The 13,710-nt window shown below is 34.0% G+C and overlaps 1 protein-coding gene across 1 annotated transcript; it reads right to left on the bottom strand.

Annotated features, from left to right (window-relative positions):
- Positions 1 to 3,670: 3,670 nt before the first annotated feature.
- Positions 3,671 to 8,357, bottom strand: LOC112018252 (receptor-like cytosolic serine/threonine-protein kinase RBK1). The gene is made up of 8 exons (XM_024050768.2): positions 8,215 to 8,357; positions 7,590 to 8,048; positions 5,628 to 5,885; positions 5,150 to 5,304; positions 4,969 to 5,048; positions 4,741 to 4,876; positions 4,363 to 4,512; positions 3,671 to 4,264 (listed from the first exon to the last, which is right to left on the bottom strand). The coding sequence occupies exons 1-8, from the start codon at positions 8,228 to 8,230 to the stop codon at positions 4,106 to 4,108; spliced, it is 1,413 nt and encodes a 470-aa protein (XP_023906536.2). The 5' UTR covers positions 8,231 to 8,357; the 3' UTR covers positions 3,671 to 4,105.
- Between the last annotated feature and the right edge of the window lie 5,353 nt (positions 8,358 to 13,710).

Raw genomic sequence — 13,710 nt, 5'->3', positions numbered from 1 at the left:
AGCCAGAAAAGTTGTTGCAGTGCATTTAATGCGGTGGTAGCATCTTTTTCTTGAGATATTTCTATATTCTTATCATCTTTATACGTGCCTGAAGTTCATCCTTATCGTTGGAACTTCCTGGAAGGTCACCTAAATCGCCCAAGTACTTGCTTGACCGATATTCATCGTATCCGAAAAGGATACACTCCTCAAACTATATTCTCCTATCCTTTCCTTATGTGACTCTTCACTCTGGGGCATTTCCCAATAATTTACCCCTCCTCGAACGTACTCCCATCCTCAAATAGGGCCCAAGGCCCAATATACGAACTTGGGCTTTTATCCCCATAAAAATAATTAAAATAAACTTATGAGGATTAAAAAAAATAAAATTCTTTTTTTTTTAATTATATTTTTGGAAGATGTGTTCTTCACTAGAACATGATTGTTCATGTTCTTCATTGCCTAGAAAATTTTATTTACTTATTTGCTGAATCTTGAGGTCCTTGTTCCAACTACCAATATAGCAACTACTATCAGGCCTTCCATGCTTCTGATCGGAGCTCCACGACCCACGGTAGGTGTCCTCGTCGGATCCGATGAAAGTACCCAACCCTTCCATTCGACCCGACTTGAAGTCCCCCTTGTAGGTCGCCCCAGATGGCCACAAGAATTTGCCCTTTCCGTACGCTTTGCCATGTCACCACTCGCCTTCGTACATGCACCTGTCCGTCCACAAGTGTTAGGTTCTAAAGATTTAGGAATTTATGTATTTAGAACTCTAATGTGTAATGTTGGCAAATCATGATCAAAACATGTTGTTTAGTCTTGTTTAGGCTTGCTCAAAGTTGTGCGTTTATGTAAAGTTGGAATCGAGTGGCTGTAGAAAGTATTAATGACTTTCGGCCTGTCTCGATCGATCGAAACTTAGACTCGATCGATCGAATATCGGACAGAACTTTTTTTCTGCAGAATTTCCAACTCAGCCCAAGCCCATTAAGGATTAGAGTTTCAGATCTAATTCTCCTAGTATATAAAGAAAACCCTAGCCATGTTTTGGAGTGCAGTCCGAGTTGCTCTGGTGGTATTATTGCTTATATTTTGCGGTTTGTGTGAATCTCTTGTAAGATCCTTGAGGAGCTTTCTTTCACATAAACTTGGGGTTTTTAAGGTAGAGATATTATCAACACCTTGATGATCAACTAAGTTACTGCCATTGGAGCTTAAAGAAACACAAGCGGGGAGTGCTTGTATCTTGTGGAGAATCCAAGAAAGAAGAAGTCCGTGGATTCGGAGCTTGCATGTGGTCGTGTCAGTAAGTTCTACTGATAGGTAGCATTAGGAAGTCGAGTGCGGGTGCTTGTAAGTCCTTTTGTGTTCTTTATATTTCCACTGCTTTATATCTTGATATGATTATTTGATTGTGTTAACCTAGATTTGCATAATTTGACTAAGTTAATCACTTGGCTAATAAACTAGGTTAATCCAATTGTTGTGTTTTAAGGGGTCTAAAAACCAAACAACAAGTACTTCCTAAATCCGTGCGGCGCGTTCCCTGACAAACCCTCGATGTATGCAGTGGCACACTCCAATGGTGGGGTTGTGGCTTATGATTTTTGTTGATCTGAGTTTTCGCCTTGTTCAAATCTGGGTTGGTGAGGAGGCTTAAGGTTCGATCAAGGGGATTTTTTGATAGAAAGAGTTTGAGGTGTGCTGGGTTAATGGTTTTGTGGGTATTTTGTTCAAATTTAGGTGGAAGTTGTGTTTGATTTTCTGGGTTTGTGCGTGAAATTTCTGGGTTTGGTGTTGGTGAGGATAGTTGTGGTCAGTTGGTTTCTTTAAAGATTTTGGGTTTGTTGTTAGTGTGGAATGTGGATAGTTGTTTGTAGGTTATTTCTGGCTTTTTGAGTGTTTGATTTGTTGGGTTTGTGTTTTGATGATTGCTAGATTTTGTCTCCAAATTGGATCTGATTTTGTGTTTCTAATTTGGATTTGTGGGTTTCCAACTTGGAGATTGGTGTTGACTTTGTGAACAAAGAGGATGCAAGTCTGTTGATTTTGATTGGTGTCCATTGGGTTCAAATTTCTGTGTTCAGTTTCTAGGTTCAATTTTTGATATATAGATTTGTTGATATTGGTTGATTATTGTTTGAATTGGATTTTGAATTTTAATGTGCTAAGAACATAAAGAACAAGAAAATACAAGAAAAACCGAGAAAAGAGCAGAGAAAAGAATTTTAATTCTAAAGAAAATACAAGAAAAACAGAGAAAAGAAAATAAAACAATGATTAATTTGCTAAGAACATGAAGAACTTGAACAGTCATGTTTTGGGAAGAAGAATAGGAACATGTCTTCCGAAATATTAATGAAAAGAATAGAAAATTTTATTTTAATTATTTTATTTTATTTTTTAAAATCAAGTTTAGAATTTTAATTTAATTATTTTTCTGACAAGACTTTTTTTAATATTTAAAATTCTAATGTGGCATGGGTGATGAATGCCACAATGGATTTTTAATAATATTTTAATTCCACCGTCAACCACGTTAGCTTTTGCCGTTAGGTGAGTGATGAAAATGACCTAAATGTCAGACATTAATTAGTTTAAGGACTAAAAGTGGTAAAAACAAAATATAGGGACCAAAATAGAAATAGGGTCAAAATGTAGGGACTAAAAGTGCATTTACACCACTAATATATTTTTAAAATTAACTTAACGGCAAGAGACCCCCTAATTATCTAAAACTCGATGCTATTACAATAGTTTGCTTGTTTTTAAAATTGAGTATTGTAAAGACTTTAATGACTTAATTAGTACCTTCTCTTTCTGTTTCTATAGAAATGTCCTCGTCCTCGAGGCACTCTTGAGGATGTAATTTGATTTTGCGATTGGATTGTGAGTCTGTACTTAACAGAGGAATTTTATCAAATGGTGCTTGTGTTTCACTAATTTGAAGACAGCAACATAAATATCGCGACTCTTGAACTATATTATCATTAATGAGGATTTCGACTTACACGAATAATAACTAATCTTGAGGTTTATGCTGTTTCATCATTTATTAATCCCTATGCTGTAAATAGCTTTCTTGCAGTAACGTAAGCAAACGACCACACTATTCAGCTTAATACTATTCTATAGAGGAAATATAAGGAAGAATATGAGTGCCTCATTTCTGAAATCTGACCATTATTTATCCTTGAGGCTCAACTGTTACGGTATTACCAACAGTTTCTCTAAGCCACATTTTTGTCCTGACCTCAATTCTTTGGGAAATTCATATGTTTGATGTGTTATCATTCGTTTCTTGATTTTAGAAGTAGTTACTGAATTGTGCTATTATTCAAATTTTTTAAGGAAAAACTCTAGCAACGTATCTAAACTCACATCTAAATCTGTTATAAGTGTGTGTCAATTGATGCATCAAATTAATATTTTCACTGGGTACCATGATGGTCCCATGTGTAAGTATTATTATAATTTAATCACAAGTTGACACCATATATGCTGTCAAATTAGATATGAACTTGGATTTGTGTTTAGGCTGACCGTTTGTAATTTTATAACCACCGGAGTTAATTGTACTACCATTCGTCATATGTTTAATTTGCGTGTCACATCACCATATGCCATCTGTTTTAAAATTTTATTTTTAGAAAAAACAGGAAACGACTACTAGTACTAGAAATTAAATTTGTCAACATTGTTTCTCAAAAAAGAAAAAAAATTGTCAACATTATTGCAATAATATACATACATACCGAGTACTAGTTTATACAAACAGGAAATTGAAGCTGAAACCTGAAACGCATTCAAACTTTTAAGCAAATTGTTGGATTTCCAATTTTGGAAATTGCAATAGAAAACACCCTGTACACAAATTGTTTTTCCCTATAGTTTCTCGTGGAGAGTTTTTCCCAGTAATCGTGTGCTCTATAGGTTTAGGACAGACAACGATGCTTAATGTTGAAAGCCTGAGGAAACATACTAGTAGCTGGTGAAAAAAACTTCACCCACGGAACTGCTGGGCCATACAATTTTATAAGTCTCACAAAAACAGTCCACAGGAAGGAACTCTTGCAGCTGCAGCAGAAGTGACAATAGAACAGAATTTGAGGATTAATTACTCCATCACAAGTTGCCTGTGACGATTGAGGTCGTTGAGATAGTTTGTGCAAGTATAATCTTCCAGGTCACTAGCACTGAAAAGGTGTGATCTGGCTTCTGTAAACTTTTGCTTCAGTTCAAGAGGTCCATCATCAGCCTTTAGTAGCTGCACAAGCTGCAGTCCACAACTTTGCATCAGTAATCAAATCTTGCAGCTTGATCATGAGGAAGTTAAAATTAACCTGATACAGAAAAGATGGCATATTTTCATACCCGGTTCATGTCAGGACGCATGGAAGGTAAGTGGTGGATGCACATTGAAGCCATGTACATAGCGCGTCTCATCTCACTAACATCATATGCATCTCCCAACCGAGGATCTGCTAATTCCTTAATATTATTCGTGTCCAGCAGCGGTTTTGCCTGTACACCACCAAAAACAAAATGAGTAGTCATTTATCTTTGTCAAAAGTATTTCATACAAAGATATTATCAAATAGGAAACACAAAGGCCAAATATTGCAGCCTAAGGACCTTAGGCTGCAATATTTGGGCTTAGGCTAAGGTAGACAATCAGTCTTGGTGCCCTCAAAATGTTTTATGAACGAATTTTGTATCCTGACAAAAGTTTCAGCACAAACAAAACCATACCCAGATGACAAGGCTTTGTCTACTTGAATCAACAGCACGGCGGCCAGTTATGATCTCCAGTAATAAGACTCCAAATGCAAATACATCAGTTTTCTCATCAACAATCCCATGCATAAAGTATTCTGGGGCCAAATACCTGAAGTTCATAAAAAAATTTGTAAGCCCAGATGACTATAAACTTTTGAAATGAGAAACGCTTCTAACAAATTATTGAAAATGATGCTTAACCCGAATGTGCCCTCAATAGGGAAAACAACATGGTGAGCCCATTTTTCTGGCAGCCACTTTGCGAGTCCAAAATCAGAAATCTGCAAGTTATAGGCGAAATCACAAACTTCAACTTATCCCATTTTAGGGACTACATTATACATAAATGTCAAATTTAGCCCTTGAGAAGTAGCAAATATACCTGAGCATCGAAATCTTGGGTGAGTAATACATTGGAGGCTTTGATGTCTCTGTGAATAATTCGCCTGCTGCATTTGTGATGGAGATATTGCAATCCTTCCGCCACCCCTACAGCCACCTTAAACCTTATCTTCCACTCCAGACACTCAGATGAACCTGAAATGTTGAATGTCTCTTCATCAGCCAAATAAACCTATAAGCATTGGCTTACTTTGTTTTTCTTATAACTAAACTAGTTCATTCATGGTCACATTTTATACAATCCTTCTCAAACATCTGTTGCCATCAAACTGCTCTAAGTCTTAGTGGTTCCAAAGGAAGAATTCCCATCACTTCAAGCTTTGCCTAGTAGAGAAGCAGAGATGCAGCAGATGTGGCAGAAACACATATTGCTATTTATTTTCACATTATGTGGACTAAAAACAATCATACAAGTAGAAAGGAACAGAAACATCAAAGTAAAGAGATTGAGACAGCACCGAATAACAGAGAAGCAAGGCTGCCGTGCGGGGAATATTGAAGGACAAGATGCAGACCACCATCTATTCCGAAACCAAGCAATCGAGCAGCATTGGGATGGTCTATGTGCGCAATAATTCCAACCTCAGACAAGAATTCGCGTATTCTATCCTCATCTTTCTTCTCTTTCTTTGTTATCTTTTTAACTGCTACAACTTCACCATCAGATAAGCACCCTTTGTACACCTCTGCATGCCCCCCTTTTCCAATCAAGTTCTCTATCAAAGTTTGATGAACAAATTAGAACCATAGTACAATATAATAATAAATAGACACTGACAATTTAACTAGAAATTTTGTAAATATTCAATATGATTGGATTGAGATTGTTGTTAGATCATTGACTACAACTAGTCATACGAGTGTGAAAAAAGCTTGTCAACAACCCATTGATTGATTTATATTTCCGCAATTAACGGCATAAAGTTGGACTGCAGAGAAACTAAGACCGACTGAAGATTAATATGTAATTCCAAATTCAGAGACTAACGGAGAAAATCTTAGGAAAACGACTTGCTGCTTGGACTTATACTTACACCAGAAAAACCTGTAAAAACAAGAGCATGTCTTGGAAACTGGACTATACTAATGTAGACAACATTAGTCATAAATACGCACAATTCAGAATAAATCCAACAAATTCAGCACTAACATATAAAATTAAAAATCTGTACTTGTCAACTAAACCAATCACAACCCAAGTTAAGGCGTTTTTCATGGAACTTTTTTTCAAATGGCAAAGTCTTTCTAAGCTGTTTGAAATACGAACCCATTTGACGACTTGTTCATTATCAGAAGCAGTTAACAGTCAACTGTCTCAACTTTACTGCCACGCGTGGGTCAATCAGTTCTGTTCCACAAATGACTTTTATTTTTCCATTCAATAAAAATTGGGCCAAGGGGTCAGCTCCCAAAGAAAAGTTTATTGGGCCGGTCCCAGTAAGTGGCGGCTAGTTGACTAGTTCACAATTTCTTTAGTCAACATTGCAGTAGTTAATACTTGATAGTTGATAGGTTCCCACCCTTTTGTTTCATTTTTGAGGTTCTATCTAGGACCATTTACAAGCCATACTGCATTCAACTAGCTAGGATTACATGGTTTTTGAATGAACTAGGATTATATAGTTAAGTAATGCTATATATAAATTGAATGTTTGAACTTTAAAACATCCCATAAGATGTCATGTACAGCCTTTTTTTGGTAGGTACAATGTCACGTACAAGCTATAGAGATTAAAAAGAGACTATTACTTCATTTTAGTCAACCGGGATGGACTCTAATATTTAGACTTAAATGACGAAATGTGAATATTAATTAAATTAATTTTGATTAATAATGGCCTAAAGGCTAACTAATGAGGAGAAAAAAAGAAACTTTACTACCAAGTGCTAACAATGCATCTGTCACTACAAGAGTTTCACTTTCACTACCTACTAAAGTTCTCCACTAATCAAATCTTATTTGAATTTTTTTCTCACTTAAAGCATCCTGAGCATATGACCATCTCTCTGATCACTTGCGAATAATTATTTTTGGTTTCACCTTAAAAATTTCACTGTAAGAATCTATTTTTGCATTATAAACTTTAGTTATTTTATTAAAAAAAGAAAAAAAAATGTTACATAGTAAATTATGGTTGGTGGACTTCAAATACAAGCAAAATGAGATAAGGGATTGATTCCTTGTCTATCATCAATATAACTAAATAAGTGGGGGCATGTGAATCATCTATTAGTAATAAGTCCACTAACATGATTTAAAAAAAAAAATCATAATAATAATTAGTCCACTAATAAGATTTCTCAATCGATTAGGTTGAGTAGGTTTAAGCTCTAATATTTAGATATTTAGAAAAAAGAAAAAAAAGAAAAAAAAAAGAAAAAAGACAAGGAAAGTAAAAGTAGAGGGAAAAATGTTTTACCAGAGCTAAAATTGTCTGTAGCAGCCGCAAGTTCCGCAAAATCAAAGTTCCTCCAAGAAGGTTTGGGTATGGGAATCTCATGATTCTCACCGCATTCAATTCCGTCCTCGGCGCTTCGAATCCTAGCCAATTTCCTCCTCAGATAATTCTTCCTCGAAAGATCATAGCTCGCAGTGAAAGAAGATATGGTTGATAACCTTCTCATCGATTTCTTCTTCAAACCATCGATCACAGACTTCCACTGCGACCCACCACCATGGCTCTGACTCTGACTCTGACTCTGACCCACCATAGATTTCTGGCTCGTTGGAGAAACACAAGAAGATGAGCTAAAACTACTGCTACTCCCACTGTGGTCTGAGTCATTACCCCCCATAATAGGAATGTCCAATACAGCTCTTGGGGACGAGTCATCTTCTTCTGCTTCTGGGTTTTGCTTTGTTTCTCCTTTGCTAGTCTCTGTGTAAGCCATAACATATTGAAAAACAAAAAAAAATGAAACGTTTTTTCTTCAACAAAGCCAATAATTTACTTCATAATTGTGGTATTAAATGAAAAGCTACTTTTTCTCAGCAAAGACAAAAGAGATAACGTTGAAATTAATTCAAATAAAAGCCAAATTTACCTTCTTCAACAGACATGGTTTAAGGTTTTTTTTTTTTTGCTTTGGTTCCTTGGATTTTCCAAAGCTTTAACCAATTGGGTCAAAACCCAGAACTACAAGCTTGAAAACATGAGGCTCATAAGGAAAACATTAAAAAAAAAAAAAAAAAAAAAAACTAAGAAGAAAGGAAGCAGTGGAGCAAAAGAGAGAAGAGCGTTAACAACAGAAGGGTATATCTTAGGGAAGTGGTTATTCTCTGAAGGTTCAGAGACTTGAAAAGCAAGCGAAAACCAGCACTTGGATGATTGGAATATATGCTATATATATACACATACACTGTTAATTTTTTTTTTGATTTTTGGATATGTTTTACTATATTGTATTGTTTTGTAGCTAGTAGAGTTGTTGATGTCGTTGTGGTGACGCAATCTCGACCGTTGCTTTGGAAATCGTGATTTTAGGCGTGACTAACGCTCGTTTAAATGCGCAGGAGGAGGAATTCCGAATTTATATAACTAAGGGTAGTTTGGGGACTCAGTCACTAACAGTCAGAAAAGATTTTTTTTACGTGTTCATAAATCAGTTTTTTATTTTTTTTTTATTTTAAGCATAAGACGTGGTAGATTTTATATGGATAGAATCACGTTTGTACGATGGAGAGGAGAAAATAATGGCATTTTTTTACTTAAATAAAAAAATATTTTTTTACAACACTAGCCAAAATGAGTGTAGCACAATTATATAAATAATGTTAGATATACAAACTATTTTATAAATTTTTTTTATAATTTACTGATGTGGCGAATGATTAATAGTAAAAAAAAAAAATTGATATTAATCATAAGTTTAGATGAAAATCAATAAGAGGTTAGCCACATCAGTATTTTGTAAAAATGTTATAAAATAGTTTGTGCATGTAGCATTACTTCCATTACATCATAAAAGAATGCTAACAAAGGAAATAAAATCAAAACTATTAACTATCCCTAAGCAAAGTAATGTCATAAATCATTTAAATCTTTGTTTTTATTTTTGTTTTTGTTTTAAATGTTTAGTATTTGATGCTGAACATGGGGTGTTCCCATGTCCGTACGAATATCGGTTGCCCAAAATGCGAAGGCTAATGACTTTTTATTGAGGCAACCAAAAGAAACAAGGTATATTGCCAAAAAAAGTTTTGGATCTTTCTAGGATTTTTCAAAGCAATCTATTACTAAATTTTCTTTGACGTGTCGGTACGAAAAAGTTTCGCGGATTTTTGGGAACTAAAATAAATAGTAGAAATTTCAAATTAAAAAGCAATTTTGCTATTTGCAAAAGCCAAAAGGAGGTTTGTAAACTGCGTAAGTAAAATTGAATATAGTATTCTAAAATGGGAAAAGTTAACGGTACATTTATGTTATTGGCTTAAAAACTATTTTTAAAAATTTTTTATTAAAAAAAAAGTAATTAATTTTTTTTGACAACTTTTTGTATTTTTCATGAAAATGATATTAAAATTTTTTTTATAAAATTGAGGGGCATTTTTTTTTTTTTGCTAACACTTGAGGATTATTAAACATATAGTAGTAAATTCCTTCTATAGCACATGAGATATGAAATTTGGGTAATAAATGGGACCGTCCTGAATGCTATTATACTATTTGCTTTCACTTTGTGATGAGTTGAGGACACTACATGTTTCTATCTTTTCTTTTTATTAATTTTGTGACGAACTTAAAATGCCAAATTATGATCATATTGAATAATGAGCGCATGCTAGAAGAAAAACACTTTCATGAAGTCTTCTAATCATGGAGATGAGACAAGAAAACAATGCATTTCAGAGCCAATAAAAGTGTTCGCTTCTATCTGGAATAAAACTGGCAAGGCAACAAGGATGCTTTCTTACAGAAACTTGTCTTAGAAATAGCATCAAATTGAGAGTTCATATCTAAAACATGGAAAATTATTAGGTACTCCCGGAGTATTATAATATTCCGGGAGTACACAATAATTTCTCCTAAAACATGAATACTCTCAAACAAAGTCATATATTTTGTTTAGTCAAACATAATTTTCATGTGTTTCAGAATCAATTAGTTCAATAGATAAAATCTCTTATTATCTTACCATATATATATATATATATATATATAATTCACACGTGGGCTCTATCTAAACATATCCTGAGATTTGAGCTAATACCAATCAAGTTCAAGACTTTTCAAAACTGGACAATTTTGTCCTAAAAGCCATCCTAGTCTCTAAACAGTTAGTTATTTTTTTCTCAACTGTTTTAGGAACTAAGTTAGTTTTAGGAACTAAATTGGTCAGTTTTGAAAATTCTTGGACTTAGTTGACATTAGCCTATGGGTATATTAGTGGAATTTACCCTATAGTTTAATATGTGACATGCATAAGTAACAAAATAATAAAAATTGAAAACACTTGTCAAAAAGTAATAAAAATAGAAAATGTGTTGGGTTCAAGTTACATCGGATGTAACTTTAAGCAATGTTATATCACCCAATATTTTTTTAATTGGATACGAATTTTGACAAATTCACCGTTAAATTACATTATTTTCATATATTCTTCATCCTTTCAAAATTTCAAAGTGATCAAATATCAATAGCTATGTCATTTATCAATCGTTTAAATTCAAGATTTTGTAGCTTAAACTTTAAAATAATGCATAAAATATAAGCTTATGAATCGAATGGTAAATAATATCCGATTAACATGAAAATTGGCTTGCATATTAGGAATATATAGAACATGTAATACAATAGTGTGATTTTCAAAATATGAATTCAATAACAAGTTTTAAGTAGTGTAATATTGCTTAGAGTTACATCAAGTGTAATTTGAATCCAACTCATAGAAAATATATAAAGATAATATGTGATCATGTTGGTGTTAATCAATTTAATTGGAAAATTGTGATAGAATTAAATCTTCCTTAACCTTTCTCACGCTAAAGAATAAGGATCAAAGAGTAAGAAAAGATTACCTCCATTCTCTAATTTATTGATTCAACAATGAATTAAAAATAATGCATTTGATCCCTGGCAAAAAGGCCAATGAAGAAATGAATGCTTAATTACAAGTGAGAAATTCCCTATTATCCTCTACTTAATTGTATTATTATTAAAATTTCTCAACTCGCAGGATTTGAACTACCCCTAAACTAAAATACATGATACACCAATTAAAAGCAAGATTACTCTATCATACTACATTGATAGAAAACGCATGGGTATACCAAACGAGAATCGATCAAACCGTCATGTGCACCAAAGTTAATTATTACCATTGGTTTTGAATAAATATTGATAAAAAAATTGTTTGAATGTAGAAGTAAGGATGATTTTAGTCCAAACAAGCTTTAATTTGGTAAACTATTTAACAAGAGTTAACCCCCAATGCACCTTTTCAATGTTGATGTGACGAAGATTTAGACCAGATTGATCATTAACCAAAATTTTGACGGAAAGTCACATTATCATTATGTTCTAAAAGTAATTAATAATTTTTCTCTAAAACTGAAGTATCTTCGATTTTGGTTTTATGTATATATAAAAGAAGAGTAACTTTGGATACTGAAGTAGTTGTAACCCGAACCAAGCTGCTGCTGCTATCGCAAGCAAAATGTAGTATAAAATGTTAAGTGGAGAATGGTTATTGTTAAGTGGGTGAACTAAACCCGTTAGTGTGACAGCAACGTTTATAATATACTAGTTCTTCTAGCACATAAAAATCACAAAACCCAAACTCACCAACGTCACCAAAGTCATCAAGGTCACTTCAGTTAGGGAAGTGCGTTTTAACTGAATTCGCATTGACATCTTTAAACTTTAGTATAACAGAGATTTCGAGGGACCCTTTTGTACATTTGTAGGGAGCCAAGGAGTGGACCTCAAAAACTAAAAAAATATAAATCTTGCTGCAACTTTCACTTAGACCTACTTCAAACCAGTTTTGGTGCTCCAAATTCAAGATTGGGGCACCAACCGAGAATAGTCCAATAGAGATTAGAGAGAGAGAGAGAGAGAGAGAGAGAGACTGTTATATCAATGACAATGTGGGAAGAAGATATCTGCATATTTGGGGATGATAACAATGTGGGTTAGTTAAGGTATTCACACGCCCCAAAAGGCATGGCCCAAAAACAAATAAAAGGTGGTGTGCCCCAAAGCCAATTTAAGATGGATCAGTTGTCCACAACCTAATGATAAACAACAAAAATAGCTCACTGACCATTTAGCAAACATGTGGAGATCATGCACACTGCGACGTGCAAAACAGGACAACTGGGAATAGTGAAATGTTTTTTTGGAGTAATTGGAACTTGTGAAAGCTCCACCAAATACCGACGGGAGAAAAGGAAATGTGCATAGGTTTAGTGTTTCGGATAAGGCCTGCCTGGAACCAATCATATTTTTGGATTTCATGATCGAAATTTACCAGAGTAATTGTTGAATCCAAAGTTGAGTTGATTGAGAATTGATCTGAATTGATGGCCTATCAATTTAGATTAACAAGATCTGATGTGGTCTAGTAGAGGTTGGTCTGACAGCCATTGTCCCGAATCTTCTCTTAATGTGTTAATAAAAGAGAAACTGCACTAAACCCACGTTTTGCATTTTTGAATAGTTCGAGTAGTGGTGTTCCAACAAATTTGTTGTCTCTATGATGATGAGTATTATCAAGGCTTTGGTGGTATAGATTGTATTATCTATTATCGTCATGTGTATTGTGGTTGATGAGTCCACCCTAGAAACTCAATTTTTTATTCAGCAAAAAAAAAAAAAAAAAAGTGTGTTGTATTTGCGTCACTTTCATTAAGCCATCTGACGCTCGATTTGAGTTTCCAAAAAATAAAATTCTTGGTGAAGGGTGTTATTATATTCCTACAAGAACTATGCTTCTAGATTAAAAAGAAAAACTTTCTCCAAAAAAAAAAAAAGAATAAAACGAAAATTACAGAGTCTAGATGTTAGGGCAATTTGAATACCACAAAGATGGAATAATAAACGTTTTTATGGCTGGTATTCCAATTGGAAATACAATTCTAGTCTAGAGATGTTTTATCTTATAAATTAAAATTGTCAAAATTTAGACTAGATAAATGACAGAGTAAAGTGATGGATCTGAAAGCCACATGCTTTCAAATTTAGAAGGCTTGGCTATCCTTTGTAATGTATTGTTTTGTAACCAACAAGATGATGAATGGGTGCGGGGTAGATCATGGACCTTGGGTTCCACAATTGGACCAAGTATATTTTGGGCTCGTAAATAATCCTAAGTACATTAAACTACGATTATCCATACAATTTTTTTAAAGACTTAGGCCCAGTGAAGATTTAAAGGAGACGCCCAAAATTTGTCCTCATAGCTCAATAGGTCATTAAAGTCTCCCAACAAAACCAATCGGAGTACATTTTGGGCCGCTAACTCCTTTAAACAATTAAACGAGTCCATAAGCATTTTCTAGTATTTTTTTTTTTTTTGGTAAAACCAGATCATAACATT

The sequence above is a fragment of the Quercus suber genome, unplaced genomic scaffold (genome assembly GCF_002906115.3).
Source record: "Quercus suber isolate HL8 unplaced genomic scaffold, Cork oak 2.0 scaffold_383, whole genome shotgun sequence".
Classification (NCBI taxonomy): Eukaryota; Viridiplantae; Streptophyta; class Magnoliopsida; order Fagales; family Fagaceae; genus Quercus; species Quercus suber.
This window is presented reverse-complemented; position numbering and strand designations above follow the sequence as displayed.